The sequence below is a fragment of the Phoenix dactylifera genome, chromosome 6 (genome assembly GCF_051530095.1).
Source record: "Phoenix dactylifera cultivar Ajwa chromosome 6, Ajwa_hap1_PhDact_Kaust_v1.1, whole genome shotgun sequence".
Lineage (NCBI taxonomy): Eukaryota > Viridiplantae > Streptophyta > Magnoliopsida > Arecales > Arecaceae > Phoenix > Phoenix dactylifera.
Genome location: NC_143195.1, coordinates 2,835,188 through 2,862,481, shown reverse-complemented (window position 1 = coordinate 2,862,481; position 27,294 = coordinate 2,835,188). Strand labels below are relative to the sequence as shown.

General features: G+C 37.2%; 1 protein-coding gene across 5 annotated transcripts; it reads left to right on the top strand.

Moving 5' to 3' along the window:
• On the top strand, positions 1-27,063 carry LOC103703816 (scramblase-like protein). 5 transcript variants are annotated; one of them, XM_026803313.4, is made up of 14 exons: positions 1-266; positions 2,281-2,412; positions 2,572-2,737; positions 2,833-2,924; positions 6,519-6,605; positions 13,385-13,426; positions 13,542-13,586; positions 14,464-14,529; positions 14,628-14,684; positions 14,798-14,859; positions 19,639-19,759; positions 22,745-22,816; positions 22,908-23,014; positions 26,734-27,063. In XM_026803313.4, exons 2-14 carry the CDS (start codon positions 2,308-2,310, stop codon positions 26,762-26,764), a joined length of 1,053 nt encoding a protein of 350 aa, XP_026659114.1. In that variant the 5' UTR covers positions 1-266; positions 2,281-2,307; the 3' UTR covers positions 26,765-27,063. The 5 variants fall into 5 exon arrangements, with proteins under 5 accessions (XP_026659114.1, XP_008785041.2, XP_038982779.3 ...); XM_039126851.3 differs by lacking the exon at positions 1-266 and adding an exon at positions 2,076-2,195; XM_008786819.6 differs by having other exon boundaries at positions 9-266; positions 2,281-2,737.
• The last annotated feature ends 231 nt before the right edge of the window (positions 27,064-27,294 follow it).

Below are 27,294 nucleotides of genomic sequence, written 5' to 3'. Positions count from 1 at the left end.
CGGGAGAACATACTATTTCCAATCTCCCGAGGTGTACAGTTTTACCTCACCCATTTTCTTCCCCCCCTCACCCCTCCTTCCCCTCTCTCTCTTTCTCTGCCATCGTCCTTCTCTCTCTTCCTGATGATTGCCGGTCCTGACATTCGTCTCCTGCGCTCTCACCGTCGCTCGATCCCCTTCTCCGATCTCTCGCCGTCTCTCCTCTCCGCCGCTCGATCCTCCTCTCGCCGTCGCCAGCGATCTCCCGTCTCGACGCGCCTTTTGAGGTTTGATCTCTTTCCCTGCTATTCCTCTGTCCTCTCGGGTCTTGTCCCAACCCTCGACTGGAACCCTAATCCTACCCTATGCCAACGCGCCCCCTAAGTTACCTCTCTTTCTATCTCGTTCTGATGCCCAGTTCCGTCCTTCTCAGCCTTAAGTTCTTGGCTTCCTCCCTTCCCCCCGCCTGGGATCATCTTGGACTTCTCTTCTGCTGAGTTCTTCCAAATCTTCTCATCCGTTGCCATTTCTAGGGTTTCCTTGCATCCCATTAAATCATGCTGTGATCTCTCGGATTTTATCCTATCTATTCCTTGAATGCATTTGTTTTTTGCTTGCAGCAAATTCGATCGTAATATATCTTGCTTGTATTAGATTAAGTGAAATAGCTGGAGTTCCATGCGGTTCTTGATGCCTTATTTTAGTTTTTTTTCTTTTTCTTTTTCCCATTACTGCTTATGATTATTGGGTTCTTAACTTGTGTTTATTTTGATTCTTTGGTTAATATTTGATGTTAATAGTGCCCTGCTTATAGTTTTTGCGAGGTTTCAATATCTAGTCTCGAATTTAATCATTTTTTTTTCTGTTTATTGTATGGTGATGAATTAGGAACGGGAATCTATCTTGGGATGTATCAATTGAGTTGTTTGCTGCATTCTTGATGCTGATAAATGAACTGATCCTACAATTGGGTAACAAGTGGTTAAGACATGCATGACCTTCAAAGTAGTGGAATTTGATAACTAACATTGTGTGAGAGCAAAATAGAGACCATTGCTTCATTACATTTTTTACCCTTGCATGTCTAGGTTACTTGTTTTCTTTCTAAACACCAAAAGTTTGCAAAGTTTAAAAGGGGCTTTTGCAGAAGAAAAAGCGCCACTTTATTTTATATTTGCAAAAAGGGGCCATATTTATTTATCTATTTATTTATTTTCTTTCTTGGTGGAACAGTCCATTTTGGCTTTACTGCACCATTTGCATCCACTCTTGAATGATTGCACTTGTGCATTCTGGTAGATGCACACATTTTGCCTATGGATGCACTCATAATACAACTCAATTCACACATCCATAATGGATATACACATAATACAAGCCAATTCACATATAAAAATGTGCTTATAAGAAATAAAAAATGAAGGGATATGATGGTTCGTTAAAGTTTTTTTTTTTTAAAAGAATGTTTTCACAAATATGAAACTAAACTGATATGCCCTTGCAAAATTCCCTAAATGGGGATTTTGCAATAGGAAAAAAAACTGCTTTCATGTATCATTGCCAGTGTACTGGTCTATTAATCATTTGAAATCAGCTGCTTTCCTATATCATTGACAATATACTGTAAAAAAGGATTAAAAAGTCCTCTACAACATTTACAGGCAGCCATGAAAGGATTATGGATGCTTTAGAATTCATAATTTCATAGATGAATTTACTTTATTAATATATGATTCATAAACTTTATTTGGTGTTTTGGGCATGTGAATGTTAATGTATGCACTTAATGTTAACATAAACAACAATTGAACCTTGATGAGACAGCGTATCTTGGCTTTGCTTATGAATTTATTGCCCTTAATACCCTATTATGATTTCCATATTAGAATTCTTTATTCGAATTGTGCTCTTCTCTTGTATTTCCAACACAATCAATCATTTTCATGGATTTTGTTTTCATCCCTTTATGCACCTAATAATAGAGCAATGCACCAATTATGTTTTTTTTGCTTAGTTTGGATGTTGTGTATAGAAAGGTTTTGCACTATATTCGATGTCTCGATAGCAGACCTCGTAACGGTATCATTCTATTATAGTGTTTGTACGTCCGATACAGTATTCGGTTTGGCATACCGAGTGTCGGTACGTGCCCCAAACCGTATACCAGCTTGGTACCTGTACGATGTGGTATGGTTGGTATGCACCGATACCGATGGGTATGTTAAACCTTTTTGCATATTTTTCCAATTTTGCCACTCCAAATTCTTGCAAACACTATGTCTAAATTTCTTATTTTTGCAGGTGCTTCCACTGTTACTGAATAATTCAATGAGGTGGTTAGAGAAATGGTTAGGCTTTCCCAAAGCTATGAAGATTACTAGGGTGACCTCTAAGTTTGGTTCCTTGTTAAATCAGAGTGCAGATAAGTATCAAGTAGGTATTTATAATGACAAAAAGGCTATGAGCAACATTTATTTTGATGAACTCAATCAAAAAGGGCGGCTCTATTGCTCCCTTTCACAACAGTATGGCTTAGGAAATGCAAATATACATCTTCCCACTAACCTGATTTCTTTTGACAACTTGTCTAAGCTACAATATGATATGGGAAACCACCACAACATGCTACAAATTCCATTGTCTCGTAGATTTGGAAACTCTGTTGGGAAAGAATATTCTATGAGTAGAGAATGGTTAACACAGCTTTGGTTGGAAGAAAAAAGAAAAAGGATCGCCGTAAGAAGTAGAAGAAAACAAGGTATCACTCCACATGACCAAAATGGGAATTTCTTGTTTGATACTCTTATCTTCTTTTTCAACTGCCATCCATGAATTCGGTCTTTTGCGAACCAGTTCCAGCTGAGCAAGAAATCCAATTTAAAATTATGGAGCAACCACCAATTAGTCAATATGATGAAGGTCTTTACCCAAGTTCTCCTGAGGAGGCAAGTAGTAGTTTATTATTCTTTCATCCATTTTGTCTTGCTGAGTTATGCATTTAGTTGGGAAATTGTAGCATCATTGGAGCTGGTAGTTTATTTTATGTTTCATTAAACACTTATATTTTTTCTATAGATGCATGCTTGTGTGTTTGTGTATCTCTAAGAATAATTGTGGGAGCTCCATCAGTTAGAATTACTTAAGTCAAACACTTGCGTCCGGAGGTTCTAACTTAAATGTACACCCAGATGGAGGAGTGCCACCATTGAGTTAGCCCAGTATGCACAACATTGGTTATCTTAATATTTATTGAATGTTATTGGAAAATGATTTCCTTATTTGCACGCATGTAATAATGAACAATATCCTTTAGAAAAGTAAAATTCAATAATGATATCCATGAACTTGTCTCAAAAACGGAATTTATCTAGAGTGACATTATCTTTCACAAATTTTTATGAGAATCCAATAGGGAGCCTCCATTTGCCTCTGTAGCACTTGGGAGTAGAGGGGGATAGGCTACAGTTCTTATAAATGCCACATGAGCTGCACTCTACATATAGCCAGATGAATTAGACACATTTAAGACTAGTGAGTAGAAGGTAAAATTCAATTAGTTTATTGTGACTTGATTTTTATTTAAATTCTAGTAAATATAGGTAAGTCTAACCAGTAAGTCATGTCCCAAGTATTTTGCTTGGCTTTATGAATCTTCCTTTGCAACTATTTCTATTTTGGACAGCTTTTGGTTATTAGAAAAACATTATACAGAAAATAGAAGATGAAAATTTTGGATAAAACTTTATGAATTTGACACCCTGGATTCATTAAAAAGTAAAAGGTGTAACCCTTTGAATCTAACACAGACCAAAGCATTCAATCCAATGCTCCATCCATGAAGATTACATCTGTGTTAAACCCATTAGAGCCCCTCCAAGCCCTGCTTGAAATTCACTTGGCCCTTGATTTTCAGGCCCAAGCCTGACCAGAACATTCTTGGTGCGGGCCCAAAGCCTGACCCCATGTGACCCGGGCTTACGGGCCTCGTGCTGGCTCGGGCCCATTTCCAGCCCTACATAGATCACACTGATTAAAGCTAAGTTGACTAGGATTATCACAAATCACATGTAGGTCTGTCAATTTGCATGTTGATCACTGTGTTTAAAAGCATCGGCCTGCACTCATCTCTTTGTAAACATGTGAGTTGACTGCAGATTAGAGGGGGGCGAGTTCCTATACTTGCATAGAAGAGATGCAGGTTTGAAAGGGGATGTGAGGCATGCGAGGCTGCACAAACAGCAGATAGCAGGCTTGATGCACTCACGCGCCCCCCCACCACCCCCAATGCTGATAAAATACACATAGGTATATATTGAATTCTGCAAATCCTTTCTATTGAATTTAATGATTGGAGAATAGTTTTGCTGATTTTGACTGTTTTTAAGCTCCTTGAGTGGCCGTATTGATCTGATGTGGTGTATATTTGGTTTTAATTGAAAGGATTAAGGTGGTCATGCAAAGTTGTAACACCAAATAGAAGACACCCATGTGGTCTAGAAACTGTATTTTTTGATTATGCTATTCTGAAACTCATATGCACTCAACATTATACTTATTGAGGCAATAAATTTAAAGTAGTGGAGGTGGAACTCAAACCTAGGTTATTAATAGCCAAACTCTAGTGATTTTACCAATTGAACTAATTGGCACCTGCGAGTTAACACTAAATTTGATATATGACAATTTATGGTTTGCTGCAAGAAAGAAGAGGTCATTGAGAGCTCCCTTATTGGTGAGGCTGTCCAAAATTTCATGCATCCAAATATTGATGACTTAAAATCTCATAGATTTGATGAAGAGGGAGGAACGTTTTTTTTGTCATAATGATTAAAGGGAAGAAGGCAAAATTTAATAAGCACAATGTGCAAATGTGGAGACAATGGAATACTCTAGAATATGAATGTAGAGGCATGTGTTTTTTTGTTGGGAGTTTGCAAAGTTGATGGGTATTGTATAACTATTAGTAGAAAGAGTAAAGATATGTATCTTATCGTCATTTTGAAAAGTTCTAAACTGCTGGCTTGTAAGTTATAACTTGGATGGTTTCTCAGGATATTTGCAATTTTTAGGTTGTGTGGTTGAGTGTAGTTTGTCCATAAAGAAAGAATAACTATTGTCAGAAGTACTTCTATTTAGAGAAACAAAAAAAATGCTTTACTAGAGTCAACATTTTTGTAGCTTACAGAGACGAAATTGGCCCTTCTGTCAAGTGGCTGATTATTGATAGCGTTGATGAGTTTCTATTCGACATAATAGATTCTATTTCATTCTTGCTAAAGCTAAACACTATACAATTGGTCCAAAAAATAAAGATAAAACTTATCTGAGCATCCTATCTTCCAGATTGATTCACAAGAAGTATTGGATGTTACCTTTTAGATAAATCCTGAAACCATGAATAATATGAGGCTGCTAACTAATTTATTCTAATTCTCTTGCATGACATTACTGTTGTCTGGAAATGGATAGTCTTGAAGAACTGCTATGCCAAGGCCTGCCCTCAAGGCACCTGGAGTTGTATGAATATGAAATATTTGGAGAGCATTGTCATGGATTTATAGAATTTACCCTATCCAAAGCCTGTGCGGTGCTCAGACTACCTTCACGTAGCCGCGTAAGCCCTTTAGCCCCCTTTGGCAGAGCTTTCAAATGAAGCTGCAAGAGAGTGGAAGAGAAAGTGGGTGAAGAGTAGAAGAAAACTTCTGCTACGAATAAGAAGAATACAAGGTAATTGAGGAGTAGTTTCCTCTCTTAGGGGAGCTCTCTACTCTTAGGAGTTGGGTTGCAAATAAGGACTCCTCCCCTTTATACAGACCTAAGCTAGGATCCAGGGTGGCTAGGATTCTGCCACTTGTACTACATTTATTAAGTTAGAACCTTCTAGATACAAGATATTTACAAGCCACCAAAATATTTGGGAAACATCTAGAATATAAGTGAAACATCTCTAGAGTCCTAGGGAACTCTAGAAGCTTCTGTAGTCCACTAGGGTTTTTAGTGAAATCTTGGTCTCCTTTGCTGAGGTCATGACAGTGTGCTGTGTTATTTTGGTCATGTTTGACAAAGGCTAGAGATTCTGTGGGTAGGAGAACACAGAAAATTAATAAAACTGACTTCTAAATTGACTGGACAACTGTTGTAGACTATGACTTGAACTAATAAATGTGGTTATGTATCTCTTATTATTTAAAATTATTTATTTATTTTTTTGTGAGACTTTTTTCCACTCATTCCTTTAGACGCTTAATGATTCAGTAGAATGGGACAATGGCTTGTTTTCTTGGTTTGTTAAATTTTCTCCTGTAAATATTTTTTTAATAAGAAGTATGATAGTGATGATAATATTTATCTTTTTCTATGGAATCTTTAAAGCATCAAACATGGTCCATATATTCCCTTGTGCTATATATAAACCTATAACTCAACCAGGTTCTATAGGTAGTCAGATGTATGCATGTATATATAGTAGTCTCAAGATGTATTGGCATAGCCTTGACTGCTGAAGAAATTTATTGCACATGTTTTTCCATGTGTGACAGGTCAGATTGGCACCTCTTCTTGCCAGAGCCAACTTGCTTATCACGAGAGACATAGAATGGGCAAATATTATGTTTGCCTTTGAACAGGTGATATAGTTGAAAATTTACATTAGGTAAACTGTGTGAGCAACTTCTAGTTAGAAAACATCAATATAATGTTTGGATGTGATTGTAACTCAGTTTATAACTTATTTATATTTGTTGAAGTTGCGTACTTTATCCGTCTTTCTGTTTGTCTTTCTGTCTATTCTCAATGAATCGTATCTGCACCAGTTGGGTTTTTTTATGCCTTTTACATTGTCTTTTGCTATACCTATTTATTGCAACTGGCGACTCGTTGAACCTACATTCATGTCTTTCTTTATAGTTAATTTTATTTTGAAAGCTGAAGTTAACTTCTAGTGGAAGCAATCTAGTGATGATGGTTTGTTTGTGGTTCTATTTTGAGCTCATACACTAACTAGAAACTGATTTTTATCAGTGGCAAGCTGGCAGCAGTCATTTGAACCACAGTGATCATTTTGTCAATGAAAATCTCTGTAAAAGAGGAAAATAGAAGTTTAGAAGAGATAAAACAGAGATACATTAGCAGAAAATAGAGCTGATAGAAGAGAATAATAAAGGAATTAGATAGAAAAGGGACACATGAGAAGAAGGGATAAGATGGGTGAAATTGGCTGATGGAATCTTGTAGTTTTTCACCAAAATAATCACCCATAGCATATTTCTGGTCAAACATCTATAAGATAGCTCCTACATGTGGCCTCTATGACATCCTTGGATAGGTCCTTCTAGGAGTCTACAGCTGCATGTGTTTCAGAGTTAGAGCAAGGTTAAGTGAACTAAATGTCCGTTAATCCATTTATTCCACTTTTACCCCCCAAGCTCTAGGAAAGTGACCATTTTATTCTGATGGCAAGGTGGACATTTTAAAAGGTTGGTGAAGCTACTTTTTTGACCTGAACTGGGGTAAGCTATTCCACCCCACAGGGTGGAGTTAGCCCATTTACTCCAGGTTAACTTATTCCACAACCAAACACGGTCTACATTCAGCAACTAAATCCAGGTTATTTTCCAACAATTGGCTAACACATTTTGCCCATAGAGTATTAACAGGGCTCTTAACTAGGAGACTGAATCCTTTCACTGTTCAAGGTACTCTTTATTGAACAGTGTTGTGAACATGGCCACTTCCATAGAAAGGCATCTAAACATTCTAATATCTCCCTAAAGTTCAGGTCTCAAACTTGACTATAAAAAAGCTTTTTCTGATAAATAAATTTTGATCCTTGGTGTTTTTAATTTTCTGATTTGCTCCTGTGACACTCTATATAGCTTGTTGTGGATTGGGATCTTCATGAAATCTTGTGTGTTGCACAATTCCATTCATTTATTGCATCACTTTGTGCTCGCTTTTCTTGTTCAAATTGTTGAACGAGAAGCGTACATGCCATATGTGCAAAATAGACAATTTCTAGGAACGGATAGACTAAAAAACCTAGAAGCCATTATTTTAGCATCTAAGAAAGGTCCAACATCACATAGTTGGCCATTAACATTAATCATGAAGGGTGCGGTCACAATACTAGTTAGTCAAGCAAGCACAAGAAACAATAGTGCCATGTGCTCCTTATTGACATGTAACATACCAAGTAGGAACTAATTGGAACCTTGCCGGAGAAGCATGGTCCCATTGGGCCTTAGCCAACAAGAATTCTATAAGGCTTAAAAAAATGGCTAAAATGGAGTGAAGGCAGGGTTGGCAAAAGCGTGTCAAACCGGACCCGTTGGTTACCGGCACAATTTGAGGGCTCGATTTGAGACATCCACAAATCCCCCCAAATCTGACATGACGATGCGAGAGAGAAATAAAATGAAGCGTCAATAGCTTCTCTTCAGCCCTCAAAGGGAAAATAAGAAGATAAGGTCTCGGAATCGGCTCCAATAGTTTCACTTTGGTGGAAGACGATGACAAAATCGGCTTCGGCTTCTCTCTCTCTCGTCCTCTGTATGCGGCCTTTCTCCCTCATCGTGAAGCCATCTAAGGCCATCCAAACTCGCCAAAGCCTATCAGTCCTCTCTATCTCTCTCCCTCTTTCTCACTCTCCCTCCCTTCCTCTCCCCCCTCTCCTCCCTTTCCCTCTCCCTCTTTCTCACTCTCCCTCCCTTCCTCTCCCCCCTCTCCTCCCTCTCCCTCTCCCTCTCTTCCTTATGGTTGTGGTACATTGCAGTTTGGCATGATACAGACGGGTACCGTACTGTATTAGTCATTGGCCGGCGTGCTTATTGGTACTGATTCTGCAATCCTTGAGTGAAGGTGCTTCAAACCAGAGATACTGGATTGATTGTTCATGGAGTGAATCTGGCTGGTACCTTGTCCATAATCATGGTTTACTATATCACATAGAAGTGAATGTTGATCATATCAACATGGTAAGTATTTGACTATTATCATGTGCTGACATATCAAACCACATAGATCTGCGAAATTTAAGGTTCTAAAATTGGCATGTTTGCTAAGAGCATGTTTGCTATTGCTTAAAAAAAGTCCTTTTATCACTTCTAAAAGAAAAGCCCTTCCTTAAAAAAAAAGTGTTTAGTAACATTATCTAAAAAGTGCTTTTGCAATAAGAAAAAATCAAAATAAATGCTCTTAGGAGAAGCTACAAAACCGAGCTTCTAGCTCTTATCCTTTTCTTATAAAGCACAAGCAACACCAATTGTGCCCCGAGTTGGAATGTGAAGAACTTCTTAATGTATTTGCTAACAATTTACATCTTTGTTTACTTTTTTTTCAACCATAGTTTTAAATAATGCCAACAAAATGCCATAATGCCTATTAGATATCCTTTTCACTTTGTACATAATAGCAAGACATGTACAATGAGTTTTATGCATGCATCATGAATCATTTCTTTTAACTCTAGGAATCTCTACTCTGGTTGTTATTCATCTACTTGGACCAGTTAATTTACATACAATACAAATTAGCTATCATAAAATAAATTAACTAAGTTGTAAATAATAAAAAGAAGCTTTTTATTGGCGAAAATTGAACATAGATAAACAAAATATATGATAAAAAGATTAACTTGTAATGAGATCACACTTGTTGACCCAAAAGATTTATATTATGTATTCTGAAAACTTGATTCAGTTGACTACTACATATTTTGTTTCATAACAATAACCATTTCCTCCTTTATTGGATAATATTTTCAATATGGAAATAGAATTGTTCCACCATGTTTTGCATATTTAGTGGCTTAGATGCTTGCACGAATGTGTTGACACTTGCTAATCCAGTATCCTACACACGATCCATGCAATGTACTATGGTCTATGACATTAGTAATTCAACAACCTAGGATCTCAACCACAAAGTGCTAGCCAAAAGTTTACTAATTGGGTTCCTTGGTCCTAACTAAGTGCCCAAAATTTCAAGAACGCACAACCGCTGTGGATTAAATACAAGCTCTCATGAATCCTCACTCACTCTTCCTATTTAAGCCTTGTGTCCTTACTCTATGAGTGGTCCAATTACAAACACCTTGACAAGCTCGTGGTCATTCCCTAATGGGCCTGTTTTGTAGTGTCCACTGGCCACATAGGCCATGAACTACGTTAGCTTTGATGCCATTTATAATAACCCAAGAACTAACCCAAAAAGGGATTGGGTGGCCTCATATGTGGCCAATCACTCTGGGGGTGCACTGTGAATTGGAGAGAGGGAGCTGCCTAGAGTGCTCTGTGATTTGTTGTTTTTTGACTTTCTTGGATGTGTTCGTACTAGAACTGTATGAATCATTTGTTTTAGCAAAAAAGAAAGAGCTAGTCAATTATAAACGAGTCCCTCCTAGTGGAGAAGGGTATCGATGAAAGAAGCAATACTTATTATATTCCATTTTATTAATGGGTCCTTGGCCTTGCTTAAATACCTAGGACCTCTCCAGTGCACACTTAATGTGGGACTAAGCACATGCCCATGTGGATTCTTAGGCTTAAATGGGGGAGTATGTAAGGATCCATGCAGGTATGTTTAGTCCCACATTGACTGTGGGTTGGAGAGCTCTTGGGTACTTCGATAAGGCTGACCCAAATAATAACCTCCTGACTAGTGCTTTTTGGGTAAGGTCTTGGGTCATTACATATGACAGTACGACCTTGTGGTGATGACTTAGCTATACTTTTAGGGCTAGGAGCTTTTAGTTAATTATTATGGTGGAGTGAACCATATAATTTTGTTATTGCTTTAAAAATTTTAGACTATGCTTTTCTTATTGGTAGCCGATCATCTATGGCTTTTTGTCGCATCATGTTGGAATGTCATGCTTTTTCATTTGTGTCACATATATGCTAACACAAAAAGTTGTTAATCAACGAGTTTTTTTCTTGCCGTGCTGACTAGCAACATTTCTAACTAGCAAGGCCACAGGTATTGCCCAATGATAAAATGTTTGGAAGCAAGCCCCTTATACTATCCTGTAGAGTCACCACTAAAAGTGAAGAAAGTAGGGCGCACCAACAACGTCATCGAATGGTCCAATCCAAACTGAACTCCACATCGAGCCTGTTGTTTTCCTTGCACCTTCTTGGCCTTTTCCAGCACTTATCTGAGTTTCTGCTGGAAAACATTAACTATGATTTTTTATGGGTTTTTAGACTTCCCAAAACAAGAACAAAATTTAGACATCTTTAGTTACAGATTTTGTGAATTCATTTAAATGGGGTTTTTGATGGATTTTGGAGGCTTTCCAAGAAAGAATGAAAATTTAGATATTTTTCTTAGCACATGATGCTTTTGAGAATAACTTTAAGTTATCATCGGACACAAGCTGTGGCAAGCTGGGGCAGTAATGGAATGGGGATTCTAGCGTTGGGTCCATTTGGGTGCATGGTTGGTGCAACAAGTAAAGAAACTACATTTCCTTTGGAATTATCATTTGCTTAATAGGGAAACTCTTAATCCCTCTTAGATGGGAGGAATGGTCATTCCCATTCCCACGAGAATAGGTGAATGATATTTTTGGTATGAAATAGTTATTACTGTTTATTCTATAAAATGGGTTTGAATTATATTTTTGCTTTCAGTTGGCAGCATTTATGGTATAAATGGGAACATCTAATTGATTAAGATTTGCATTAAAAAAACATTGAACTTTGGTTCTATTCATTAGTTATGGGGATCTTTTAAAAAAATTAATATTAAATTCATTCCAAATGTTAGAAACAAATTACCTTTCATTTCTTGTGCATTCCTTCATTTTGTGCCCCAGACAATGGTACGAATGTTGATTCTCATTCAATATTTTCCATTCCGTTTGAATATCTTATGATTCCTGTGTACTAAAATACATAATCTGTGAGTAGAATGGAGATGAGTTTGCAGCAACTGTATTGACTCATCATGCTCCAGTAATCCAAACTACAATGAACAATATGGATCAATCTGGAAGAAAAAACTCTAAGATACAAAACTATAAGACAAATGGTATAACAAGCTGAGATGAGAGCTGCACCTACTAAAAGCTTGGATTCAATAAACTGAGAATTGGTGCCCCAATCCCTTCACCTTGGACTCGATGAACCAAGAACAAGATGACTAGTACATGCCAGTCCTGAAGTTTTCTAGGCTCCCCTTCCTGCTTGTATTCAATAAGCTGATCTGATGGTGATCTTAAGAGGGGAGAGGTGCAAACCATAGAAGTAAAAATTTGAGTGCTGGTATGTTTCTTAAAGATTGTCCTTAGAGTGGGTGTAGACTCAGTTTTTGGTGTGATGACAAGGATCATTGAACCGATACTAGGGGCCGTACTAGTTAGTAACATATATGATATAGTACCGGTACGTAGTGTACCAACACGCAGTTCGTGTTGGTTTAGGCCGGTTCGAGGTTTGTACCGACTTGACTGCTCAAGTCAATCCGCTAGTCAATTGATAGAGGTCATTACTCCCCCAAAGGGGTTGTTTGGATTGGTTCAACCAACCTCGTGCGACACACTAGGGGTTCAGGTGTTAAATCGGGGGCACATATTTTTCTCTGGTTCCGAAAGGACTATCGTTCCTGGCATTGTTGCAGACCTTTTTGAGGAGTGACAACATTTCCAAAATTCATTTTTTTAATAAACGGCATGAAAAAAGGAAGATACATGATGTTTGAAAGTGATTTTTAACTGGCCAAAAGATTGGAAAAGAATGTAATTAGGATTTTGAAAAAAAAAAACAATTTAAGGGTTTCATATGTAATGTGATTATTTACATATTTGATTATTTGACTATTACAGGCACATTATGGGCTGCAAATCACTCCTGGATATGCATTGTATTTTTTGATAAGCATTGAAAATTCTTTTAATATTCGGTATTACTAAACTCCAAACCACTAAAATCAATAATGTAAGAAAACTGGGTCTACCACTCCTCAAAATCAATTAAAAGAGAAGTTTTCAATCTTTTCAATCTGTATCAATTAATACAGTACATAATACTTGTCCATTATCATCATATTATAGCATAAATGGGATATGGTATCTACGAACCAAATAAGTACTAATGAACATGACAAAATGACATGTTTCTTCTGATGGTAGACAAATTATATGTGACTTTACATAAACTTTATGAATGTATGTCATATGTGATATTGTTTGTGATAAGGCTATAGTCTGTTGTAAGTGTGCATGTTCTAGCCTATGTCTTCCCAATACTCATTCATTTATTATCTGTAAGCAATTCAATTTACAATACAAATAAGATTTGCTTTCTGCTATTATGATGCTTTGCAAATTCTTTCTGGCCATTAAATTTAAAGTATTACCAAGCCTTGCTTTAACTTCTATGTGCTTATTACTGCATTGTTATTACAGGAGAGCCGATATGTCATAATGGATGCTAGCTATCCGCAATCTGTGTGTAACTGATCTTCTTTGTTAGGCTTCATGAAGTTTTAGTATTTTTAATGGTCCTTCAATTATTTTTGACCATGGGGAGCTTGGAATATTAATTTCTGCTATTTCTTTCCAGCCTGTGGGTTTTATTCGTGAGCAAAGTAATATCATCTTTAGGCAGGTATGCTACTCGTTGACTAGTTTTTGCTCCTCACTACTTGGATGCTTAAATAACAATGTGGCTTTCATCTGTTTCACTAACGTTTCACAATAATCCTACTGATTACTGGGATAACACAAGTCACCTTTTAGGATTGCACCGCTTCTTAAACCTTGTGATTACAATATCTATTAGTTTCCCTTCTCTTCCTAACTTTTCCTCCTTGCCTCCTCACCTCAGCTGACTCCCTATATTGTGGTAGATATCTTGTGTATCTGGTAACTGGACATTAATACAATTCCATCATGAATAAATAGTATAACAGATAATGGGAAGAAAACGAAAGATGATAAACTATTCCTTTTATACTTAATGCATTGATACAATACCTGCGTCATGCATATGATCTGTCTTTTTTTATCATTAATCGAAAACATCCCCTTCATAGTCCGTGGATTTGGATAATGGGTAACATATCCTTAGTTGAGTTTTCTGAAGAGTCAAATGCAACTTACAGAGTATTTTTGGTGAACATTTTGATATTTTCTCATATTATTTTTTCTGCCAAAAATGAGGAAATATGGGCTAATACTATTTGCGCTATATATTGATATTTCATTATCTTTTTGTTAATTTCTGATATCTTAATACCTGTGAAGCAGTAGATAAATGGATTGTTAAATTTTTTTTCCCCATTTCTTTGGAATGTAATGAGTTTCTTTAGATGTCATATGTGTTGTACTTGAGACTATTGGCACCTGCTTAAAATTACTTGCACACATGCGTAGTTTCTGCAACGTGTGCATCCTGTGCTAGTTAAACACTGATTTAATGTGTTTCCTATTATCATTTTGCAATTGTTGCTGAACCATGAGGATGCTGTTTTTGAATCTTATAGGTACTTCGTTCAAGACGCCCATTCATTGCTTACATATTGGATGGCATGGGTAACGAAATATTTAGGGTAAAAACCTGTATCTGATGCTTGGAGAAATTGTTTACTATCTTTTGGCTTTAAATACTTGCTTTGCAGCTTCGTGCTATATTTACTTTTAGGTTTAGGTTCGCAGGCCTTTTTGGTTGATAAACAGCACAATTTATGCAGAAGTAGATGGTAAGGTATGCAATATTTTTCAATCTTTATGTGGCTTTTGTTTAATCATCAGCATGACATAGAGGTATAATTACAGTTTCATTAAAATGATTTTTTAAAACTATTATGTGTTCTTTAGGAAATCGGCGTGGTTAACAGGCGTTGGCATCTTTGGCGACGAATTTATGATTTGTATTTGGGGTAATAAGTTGCCTTCATTTCTTTTTATTTTTTTATTAATAAAATAGATTATTGCAGGCATTTTTTTCCCAAGTGCGAATTCAAATATTAAATGCTTATCTGAGTAATGCACGGTGGGCTGTGATCTTCTATAATAACTTGTAGGTAATGGACGAATTTCAAAAATAATGACCAAGAAATATTGTTAGATATAGGAAGAGTTGTGTAGTTCCTGAAACTTCAGCGGCAATTGTTGGAGTCCTAGTAATATTTCATTAGTTACATGAGGCAAATCCATATGGTTGCTCACACCCAATGAGCAAGGCAACAAGTGGGAATGCATCATGCATGTATTTACAGAGTCAATGTATAGAAATACATTTATGGTCTCATGTAAAGAGATAAAATACATACATAAAAGATGTTTAACGTGTTTATGATGCGTTATGTAGTATAATAATTTTTTTTTTACAATAATAACTTGGTCTAACTTACACTTCTCTCTGAAACCCATAATGGATTCTACACCGAGTTCACCACTAGACATATGGACTAGCCTTTTGTGATAAATGGTAGTTCTGATTGGATTGGAAAGCAAAGATGATATGGTAGAGGAGATCAAGGGGAACTGGATGTGGACAGGTAAAATTGCCAGGCCGGTAAGTTCATGGTGGCATATGGATGAAGTAATTCCCTGATAAGTCAAAGCAATAAATGTGTATAGTTGGGAATATGCAATGTTTCAAGATAGCTATGATGAAACAAAAAGAAAGATCAGCAAACCAATTTTGTTAATGATGACAGTGTGAACAACAATGAAGATGATTGGATAGAATTGATACACCAGAAACAAGTCTGATCCAATGTTTGCAGGAAGGTGTTAACAGTTGAGAGATTTGTGCAGTTGTAATCTTGATTTATGAGAAGTACAACCTGATGAAGGTAATTGTGCAGGCAAGCATGGGGCTAAACTAGTGGATGTAGTCAATTGAAGCAAAGCAAATTTCAAGGATTCAAGTGCTGTCATGCCACATGCCTTGCCAAACCAAAAAAAAACAGATTTTTTAGGTTGGTTTTGAGAGTTTTGGTACTGGTTGGCTGGGGTCCGTATCCTGTGTTATGTAGGATAGACATTATGACAGACATGCTCGCCTAATGCTAGCACTTGCCCGGCACAACATGGCATGGTTGGCACGAACTCGCATGGAGTGAGACTTGAATCCTTATCAAGTTTTCTGGCATAGTCAACTTATTGTAATATAAACTGGTATGAAGAAGCATCACCACAAGTTTTGCTGGCAAATGGAAGTGATATATAGGTAAATTGTGCTAAGATAAACTAGCATTGGATTTTATGCATGCATAAATAACAAAAGAATCTTCTGCAGTGTCCCAAGGCCAAGGAGATATGGGGAGGTCACCAGTCCCTCTTCTCCAGTCGGTGGTGTCGGTACAGGATCTGCTACAGCTGCTGAGAGACTCCTTTTGGAGCCCTAGATCTGTTGAGGCAGGGGTACTTAGAGCATATCTGGCCTACCACATTTGGTTGGACAAGAATGCGGGCTTGTTTGAAGGCAGGAAGTCTTCTCCGAGGTTGGTGGTGGTTAGAGCAGTGCTTTAGGCCGGGGAGATGACTTCATGCGCTGCTATGTGTTCTCTTGGGATGTCCAGGGACATCTGGGGTACTCGCTTTGCTATTTCAGCGCCCAGGTTCGCTCTCGTTTTTTGGGTACTCCCACCTTCTGGTTTTTTCAAAGTGAACTTTGACGGTAGTGTGGCGGTTGATGGGAGGTTCAGAGGTGTTGGATTTGTGATCAGAGACCATCGTGGCAGTCTGGTCGCAGTAGGAGATCGTCGCACGCCAGGCCTTACCGTAGTTGGGGTTGAGCTTCGAGCAACCTGGGAGGGAACATTATATACGAGACGGGTGCTCGGTGCCAAGCGGGTGTACATCGAGGGGGATTCGTCTATGGTGACCGAGTGGATCCGGGGTGCGGATAGGTATGGAGATGGTCATCCACTGATTCGTAAGACATGCATGCTGGTTGTAAAGATGGATGAGCACTAGGTAGCACATGTTTTTCGGGAGGTCCTATGTTGCACGTTATTCCGGAGAGTTCTTATGGACGCCCACCGTAGAGCTCTCACCTCCAATGTACTTTTTACTTTCTTCTGACTTGGCAGGATGTACTCACGTTAGAGCTACATGGAATTGTCGTTTTTACCAACAAAAAAAAAACAGAAGAATCTGAAGGCATGCTTGCTAAAGGAAGTCGAGCCACTAATAATCATCAAAGATGACAACGAAGGACTCTCCTGGTTGAGTCTCATCATAAATATCTCACCATCCTGAAGCAACATAGCCATGGATTGTTGTGTGTGCGTCCATTTGGTGGACCTAGCCTGTCTTGATGTTTTGGGTATGCTAAGGCCAGGAATGAGACTGAGCTAATTGCTATAGATGGTCATTATGTTGTTGGGAGCAAACTGAACTAGTGGATGAATGGCAGTATTGAAGATTAAAGCTCAAGTTCTAATGATGACGTTAAAACCTGGTCTGTGGAAATATCAGAAATCACATGTTAATGCAAAATCAATATGGTATGGCAATGCTAAGATTATCCAACAAATCCCATAGGCTAGTAACAAAGAGTTTAGGAAAGGGTCCAGGATATGAAATAGATACTTATATTTACGTGTACAGTGAACTACTGCAGAGGATTGTGAACTAAGGCAGAGATTTGGGTTTGCTGTCCATTAACAAAAACTAGAGGCGTTTAAGTTGATTGCTTTAAAAATTAATGGCGAATGGAGCAACAACATTATGCACATGAGTGATTGGACGTAAAAAAAGAATAACCTAAGCAATGCCCTAATTCTAGGCCCCTAACTAGTGCACAATGGATCTCAGTCTCGCAGATATGTCCAAGAAGACATTACACAGATTAGAAGGATTTGTAAACTTAGAAGGTTTCGTGTTTAGTTTGGAAGAAATGGTGATGGCCTTAGCACTAGAAATAAGTGGGACTTCTTAGTAAACAAATTTGGGCCCCGCAAAATCCATAGAACTATCCAAAATCAAGCAAAAAGCAGCCGCTGCAACAAGCAAACTGTGTTACGAGCGATAAATTTCAGAATAAACAATGTAGTTGGTTCACTTGTGTCTCGTATTCAAACTAACTAATTATGATATAAATTAGCAAAATTGGCAACAAAGGCATGTGGCAATTTTTAGAATATTCGCTTGCCCAAGTTCTAGGTGTGGTGCCAATTGAACTCGTGGTTTTAATGTCATTTAGATCTCCAGATTTTGGTTAAGTTTGTGTAATGGAGGATATTTCAAATGTAACAGATGGTTCAGATTTGAATAGGGTGTAAGTGGGTTGAGTTGGGCGTTGGTCTAGCTTGATCCACATCTAACCCAACTCAGCTACATGTCTAACATTGGACTTTCATTCAACTAATTCCTTGGATGAGACTTGTGGGTTTGGTTTTTGGTGGGGTTTAGAGTGGGTCTGAGTTGCACTGTCCAGATCTGATTTTTTTTTCTATATTTTTTTTTGGGTAAACTTAGTCAAGTTGTGCTTGTATTAAGTCTAATTGGTGCAGATCCAATCTTGACTGCCCATTAGCTTCATGATTGAAGGTTTAGCTCTTGGTTTATAACTGGTGTTCTGACCCATAGTTCTAGAGGCACAAATTGGGTATGGATTGGATCCTGTTTTCCTCAACCCATGTGCACCCAAAGATGCTAATGAGAATGATGCCAGGTCTGTTGCTTATTGTGCATTTTCGTGGATAAATCAATATTGGGCTTTGGTGAGGTATTCGGACCTCAAAATGGCTAGGTGTATGCTGAGGTGTAAGGCATGAATATCATGGATTTATCTATCTATTAAAGGTCTACTACGCAAAATAATTTAATACCAAAGAAACAAGGTGAAGGTTGTAAGCTTTATGCTTGGGCTTTGGTTAGGGTATTGAACTTCTGTAACTACCTTAGTAAGTAACACCTCATGCTCCTAACTTGCGGAATCATTGAAGTTAATATGTCAAACAGTATCTTGATTTAGTTCAGCATCATTATGTTTCAATATTTGCACATGACTTAAACAATACTGTAACATATCCTGACATACCTAAATTTGGTGTTTGTCCACATGGAACATGAAACATAGACAAAAATTCATGCCTTTGTTGTGGAAACATTTAAAGCCTAATGTGGGTGTATTTCAGTAGGTCACAAGATGTGTTTGTGTGATGAGCTTCTTCATGTGTTTTATCTCTTAATACACCTTCACGAGATCCAAAGATATATTATTCAAATCCTCTCCTTGAGCTGCAAGGTGTGCGGGACCCTTGTTAAAGAGTAAGTAAAATGTCTCAGTTGTATCATAATAGAAACCCTAGCTGCAAAACAGGTACGCCTGAACAATGGGATCCTTGCTATTATCTTATGGATAGATAAAGCTGCAAATACTGAATGTTACATCAGAATAAGAAAACAGGCTGAATAGCTAGTAGTTTGGTGACATCTTGTGTCTTCTTTATTCTATTTGCTCTGCAGTCTGTTCCAGTAATTGGTAATGCTGAAGCTAATAGTCTAAACTAAATATGCATGCTAGAGGAAGTACACTTTTCATTCACTTTGGCATCTTTGTTTGTTTCCATATCACAATCAAGTCCTGAACAAAAATATTGGAGACATAGTGTAGCTTCTGAATGCAAAGTTATTTCTATATATATGTGTTGTGTCGATAGTGAGCAGAACTTTTATTTTTGTTATTATCGAAATTACAGGAATAAGCAGTTTGCTGTGGTAGAAAACCCCGGCTTTTGGGATTGGACATTCACTCTGAAGGATGAAAATGACAATGTGTTGGCACAGATCAACCGTGATTGGCGGGGTCTTGGTTTGGAGGTTCTCTCATTTCTTTTACTAGATACCATTATCATACGAAGGAAAGCTTATTTTGTTGAAACTTTTAAGTTTAAAAGTTCTTGTGGAATCTCCTTGTTCTAGGGTGCGTGTGGAGGGAGGGATGAAGGATTTTAGTAAAGGTGATCTAGGATTATGGCTACATACTAATAGGATGAACATGATTTTAGACAAGAAACATAGAAACAATCTCTCCGTGTGGAGGTAAGGCTGCATACATCTGACCCTCCCCTGACCTCACAATGGCAGGAGTCTCGTGCACTAGAAAACCCATTTGAAATTATTCTCATCTTGTATAATGTGTCAAGGATAGGTTGTTTTATTCACATTTTAATAGAGATATATTTTAAAAATACATGATCCACCATTATTAGTAGACTACAAGTGGTAGTTGATACTCGCTAGCTTTAACATTGATTGCAGTAATAATTTTTAAAAAAACTATAGCTAGAGAACACTGTTGAGTTTCTGACAGGATGGGATCCATAAAAAGGGAAGTTGCTGCTCTTTGTCTGGAAATTTTAAGCACGTAACCTTAGTTTAGTGCAGAAATACTGGTGTATTGAATAAACACTTGCAAGTTGCAACCCTCCCTTTTTGTGTGTAGACTAAATGATATCCTCTTCTTGCTACATATGGCTGTGTTAACAGATATCAATTTTTAAAATGTATAAATTTGCATCATTCTGTTTTATCAATTTTTACAGCTGAACCTTCAAATTCATTTTGACAAACTTTTTTCTGGACCTGTGGACATGCAAACTCTTGTTACTTATGCATTTTAGGGAAATCTGCCACGCATTTTATGAACCTTTACGATAAGTCTGGTGGTAGCAAGTTGCAAGATTTATGGTCAAATTCCAGCATGCATAGGCTACAATCTTGGAAGCATGGATAAGGGATATGGACGTAACAAGATAAGGATATGCCAATACGGAAAATGTTACCAAAACATGATTTGATAGGGCTAGGATACAACAACAAATAAATATATTTTTTTAATTCTATATGCTAAAACAACCAAAAAGTATGATTTGTTTATCGTGAAACACCGTGATCAACATTCAATATAACAGATGCTAAGATAGTTCGCGAAATGAAAATAAATAATTAGCAGCTTAATAAAGATAAATACAGCAAACATACGTAAATTGGTAGATGTAAATGCTGCAAATATTCTAAATTCTAGAAGTATAAATGCAGCAACGAAGCAATATAATTAAAATAAATATAGCAGACATGAAATGAATGCGGCAACATAAAGAAAATGCAGTTTCATGAACAAACAATATGCAGAAGATTTTACATAATCTCCAGAAAGAATGGTATCATGACACAATTCATCATGTGATATGCATGATGAAAAATCCTCACATCCTAAGCAAAAGAAAAGGGTCTCTAGTCCTGCTAGAGACAAATGAAATGAAATAAGAAAAACTAAAAAGAAAAAAGGTTTGAAGGAAGAATAAAGAAGGGAAAAGGAGGAAAGAAGAAGTTAAAAAGGAAATAACCTATTGGTGTTGGATGTCATTGCTGTCTTGTGTGTGGTCCTCTACCGGGACAGGTAGTGGAACACTGGTAGCGGCGCTAAAAAACTGGGATGGCCTGTTCCTATGGTATTTAAAACCTTGTATTTAATCAATATAAAGTATGTAATTACTATTATTACTTTTTTTGCTGTGTCATGATTGGTTTCGACTAACTAAAATCTGAATCTGTTGTGATTTTTCAATTGGTTTATCACATTGGATCATAATCAGGTTATCTGGTCAAAAAATCTTCATATTGAAATTAGGTCAGAACCCATTCCATTGACAGGCTTAACTATGTCAAGAACGATCAAAACTGCCAAAGAATTCCAGTCATTAGTTTGTGCAAATAAGTATTGAAATTTTGCTACATCAGGTTTGTTGAATGACAGAATGTTCCATAAAAGATCAAGTAAACCAGCCAGGTGAATAAACATATTTACAACATTTAATAATACAACTATTTTTTAAGAGACAAGCACATATCTTCTTTCTTAAGTAGCATACTTATTTTATAAGTTTCTTCCATTATGAGAGTTCTTTTAAGCCATTACACTGATATCAAGAATAAACTTGATTGACTCAAGCAACTCTACATGCAAATTTATATGGCACCAACTGATCAAGATAATCATCTATACCTTCCCCATTCTTGAACTCACCCCAGTCCAATATATCTCTCATGTCGACGACTTCCGTCATGTTGTCTGAGTTTGTTTATGCAAAACAGTTGTTGCCCATAGTAACTTACATAGTTGCCTTAGAAATTGCCAACTTCATCTTCTAGGGATATTTATGCTAGAATTTTCTACTATTGTTTTGTTCACCTATTTAAGTGTATATTTGCAAGGGCTTCTCGCCCAAAATAACAAATGCACATGATTTATTGTTGTGCATATGCATGAGCCATATGAAGTGGCTGAACTTTTCAATCCACTAGAATCTTTCTTGTGTGCAAAAAGTTGGGCCAAGATTTGAGCTGCTGGTTCTGCAAAGAGCTGTTGAACAGGCTAGAGTAACAATGATTTTAGATTGAAGACTAGGTGTCCTCACCCAAGTATGAACATGTAAATTTTGGGAGTGCAGTTGTAGAGCCACTGAATTCTGAGCATTTCAGAACTTCTTTAGTCAGAACTTCTTTAGTTTCATGCCAATTATGGTTAGTATTAGATGAGGAATAATATGTAATTTTCACAAATGCTGTTAGCCTCATACTTATTGCATGTCCGTGCTATCAATCTGGATGATAATGCTTTACGTATTACAATTTGCATCATTGTTCTCCGCAAAACAATACCATATATATTCTACAGGTACACGAGAAAGAATGTGAATCACAAGCCCATTGAACTCATGCAAACATGCATGGGTCCCCAAATAATAAATTAAATGAGACAAAAAGGGAAAAAAAACTGAGTCTATTTTATTTACTCTGCAGCTCTTCACTGATGCTGGTCAGTATGTGATTCGATTTGGAAATGCTGATTCAAGTTCTGGCCTGGCTTCAGTGGTAGGTGCCACTAATTATTGTCAAGTTATATAATTTTGATGAAATTTGGTTGACATATGTTGTTTTAATCTATGCTTTTTCACTTTTTTAGATCCCAGAATTAAAAGTTGCTCGTCCACTCTCTCTCTCTGAAAGAGCTGTAGCTGTTGCTCTTGCTGTTTCTCTGGACAGTGACTATTTCTCCAGGCGTGGTGGCTGGTAAAATTACTATTATTGAACCTTCCTTTTGATTTCTGAACTTTCTGTGGTGAGGGAACATTGATTACTGAACGTGTTTCAAATCTTGCTTTAAAACTCATTTTCGTTGACCTAAAATTTTTCCTTATACTTCTTGCTCTTCTAATTTAGACTAGGTGTACTAAAAATATGAGATAAGTTTACATCATTTTCCACTTCAATCTTGTAACAGAACAGTCTATTTAACATGCACACAGAGAAATGAAAGATGTTAAGAGAATGTATTGGAAAATTTAGTAAGAGAGAACAAAGATTATGTAAATGGATAAGAGGCAGCACCTAGTAGATTGGTTTGGATCCATAATGTGCAAGTAACTGCTAGATTAGGGCTTAGTGGGATCATTTCTTAGATTTTTCTGTACAGGGTGGAAGGGGAATAAATAAATCTGAGTAGAAGTTGCAAAGAGCCTGTTCTGATCAGGGATTTGACTCCTTGCAGATTGCACTGCTAAGCATGGATAAAACACGTACAAAATAGTTGGAATAATATCTTACTGGTTTTAGACAAGGTTCACAAACTTGATACCGTGTAGCATATAGGTCTGGTACCGGGTTTGGTATGGTATGATATGGTACCATATGGTTACCAACACTTATTAGTATGCAGAAGTGTGTCAGCACAGCACCAATTTGCTTTTTTATTTTTTATTTTTTTTGTTGTATGGTTATTATAAAGTTTAGGGATCTTGAAAATGAGATTTTAAGGTTGTTTTAATGTTAATTTATTTCATATTGGTCTCGGAGACCATATGATTGTTTGATAGATGCAATTATAATAATAAAAATAACAAATGCATAGTTTTTTGCTTGAAAATATAAATATTAAATAGTTTTGAATTACAAAATAGATAGAGATGTCTAGTCCTTATGAAATACTTTTGCCGCTTGTAGATGTTGGGATCTCGTCAAGGTTTTGAAAAAGTGTAGGCGAGAGACGAGCCGCAAGGGAACTACCTAATGCTTAGGTGTGAGATGGGCGCTTAGAGTTCAAGGCGATTGCATGAATTAAAAATTACAAAAATATGAGTAGATTCAATGGAAATTTAGAAGATATTTTCATACATCAGTAACCAAATTTAAAAGTAGAAAATATCCAAAACAATTAACATTATGATGAACTACTATATGATATGATATCATGAAAACTTAAAAAAATTGATACAGTAATGCAGAAAGCATTAAAAGCATGAAGACAACAGCATGTTAGGCTAATAGATAAACTAATCAGATTATAAACTATAGCGATTTGTTTCCAATCTTTCTTCTTTTCGTTTTTTTTTTCTTTTTTTTCTTTTTGGTGCATTAGATGTTAAATTTCGAAGAAGAAGAAGAAAAGGAACGAGAGAAAGTTGAGATGGTTTAGATATTTATATGAGCTAATGGGTCAAAGTGCAGGTCAAGAACTAATACCCAACCAAAGCTATTCAATCTACTAGAAACCCGACAGGCGCTCGGCAACAAGGACAACAACAAGAAGACATATTTCCCGACTTCTAGCGAAGTCCTAGAATGCCAGCCACCACTATTCATCTTTCATCTTCCCATCTTCCCATCCAGGAATTCATTCACTGCTATTCATCTTTATCCTTCCGATCTTGGAATGTTGGTCACCACTTCCAGTAGTATCTCTATTTGAAAGGGAAAGTTGGGATGGCCTCTGATATTTAGATAAGCTAATGGGTCGGATAGCAGGTCAAGAATTAATACCCAACTAAAGCTACTTAACCTGCTGAAAACCCTCCTAAGAAGAGTTCATATTATAAAATAGTGGATCTCATTCATATTTAGGGCTAAAATGCAACATATCATGAAATTACATCAAAAATAAAATTTTGGTATGATTTCCCCTTATTTTACCATTTCTCGATCTATTTTAGGCATGAAAAGGGGGAAAAAAAAGGAGAAGAATGAAGAGGAGAGAGGGGATTATACCTGATCTTGACTTGGATTGGGATTTAAAATGACAAATCCTTTGATTTTCTTCATCGTCCCGTCCTTCCTTAACATTCTTAGCAGAAAATAGAATACCTTCTCTGCCCTTTTTACACTAGAATTGACACGAACTGAGTCGTACCACCCAGTTCTGCTTTGTTTGGACTGGTTCAAATCGATTTGAGCTAAGTCCCAAATCTGACAGAGTAAAGCGGTTTTGCACTAGTTTGATTTGGTACTTCTCGAACCCGGTGGCTCGGGTTGGTTTTGCAAACCTTTGTTTTCCTCACCGTCCTGTCCTCCACATTCTTAGCAAAAAATAGAGGAGAAAGACGTCGAGATACCTTCTCTGCCTTTTTTACAGTAGAACTGGCACGAACCGAGTCATACCACCCTGTTATGCTTAGTTTGGACTGGTTCAAACCGATTTGAGCTAAGTCCCAAATCTAACAAAGTAAACCCATTCGGTTCTGCACTAGTTTGATTTGGTACTTTGATGAAGACATGAAGAAAGCTATGAGAAATGCAGCAAGGAAAGCAAGAAGAACCAAAACAAAGAATGCCAAGCAAATGTATTACTTGGATGGCGACTTGCAAGGACCCAACATAATTGGGTTTGAGCCCACTTTGAAAGGAGGCGTACAAGGCACAAAGGACTAGCAAGGAGGCGTAGCACATGGGGAGGAGCATGGTATGTGGCTTCCTAAATCTTAGGAGCAATCAACCATTTGAATTTAAATTCAAAGGCATGTGGATGAGCTGGATTTGACTTGGTCATCCCTTGAAAGAAGGCGTGCACAAGAGGGGGAGTATGGCGTGTGACATCTCAAACTCTAGGGAGAGCATTCAGCAAATGGAATTCTGAATAAGGCATGCGCGTGAGCTTGGGATTTGACTTGGTCATCCCCTGAAATTAGGAGCATCTTTAGGCTTAGATTTGATTGTTTGAATTTTAAATTTAAAGCTTGATTTATCTTATGTTTGAAGAGGTGGTTGAGGTCCTTAGGGAGTCCTATAAATAAGCTTCTCATGTAATTTAAAAGAATCTTTTTTGAATGAATGGAAAATTCTGGGCATTAGCTCTAAACCGACCCATGGAAATAGGCACTAGCTTGAGCTAGTCCTATCTTCAAATCCCACCGCCATTCTTTGATTTTTGGTGCTGCCCCGAGGTGGTCCATTAATCCCATCCATCCGTCACGCCCTCAAGCCCCAACTAGCCATCCTACCGTGGACATTCGTCTGACACTTTGGTGAATTCTAGCCACCCAACACGCCATCAACACATCACCCAACATCCATTGTTTGAGGGCTTCCATCATATTTCCCGAACCTGGTGGTTCGGGTTGGTTTTGCAAACCTTCGTTTTAGGTTAGTGATTAGTGAGCAACAGTCTTTTTAATGTAGATCAAGCATTGCTAACAAGTAGGGCTTCTATAGTTTTTATCATGATCAATTCTATTTTTATCTTGTGAATGGTGTTTTTTTATATTTATTTATTAAAATATCATTTTCCTTTGGATCATTAAATATCCTTGTGAAGTTGCTTGCTGTTGCATCTTTCTGTACCCAAACAACATGCAGACATAAAGATTGATATTGCCGCAATAGTCTAATTTTATCAGTCCACTTAAAAAGATAAAAATGGATAAAGATAATAGCATATCCAAGGTTGCATTGTAGCAACTCATCAAATCATCCACATAAAATGTATGTTTGACTGATACTCTTATTATTTCCTCTTTCAGGGGGCTCCCTGTCATAATTGCTGGCGAGTAAAACATCCAAAGACCAGCTGCCACTGCTCTTTTCTGAAGAATTATGTCACGAAGTATCATTTGGTTTCACCTCTGCTTTGGCCCTTTATTGAAAAGCTGTAGCATCTCGCATGTTTGCATCAATCAACCTTCAGTTAAATAAATTTTCTTATCTCACCATTTTGGTGGTTTAATGTGCTCCAAAAAGTGGAGAATTCCTGTATAGCAATTAACTTTGACAAATTACAGATAAAATGGATTGAGAAGATGGTACTAAAAGAGAGGTTAAAAATATAAATGCATTTCTTGTTCTTCTCGGCATTATTTTGTGTGCCATCTTTTTGATTTAAAATGTCAACTCGGTTACCACAACAGCGATGTTGCAATGAAAGGAGGCAGCTTACTCTGCTGATGGCTGGGTTAGGGTCCTAGCTTAATTCAAGGTAACTACTTAAGCCACTCAAGGAGATGCTTTACTTGATCTTGCATTGCTCTAAAGGCCCCTCGAGGTATGACAGACAGTGATGCAGTGAAAGAAGATAAGGAGAGAGA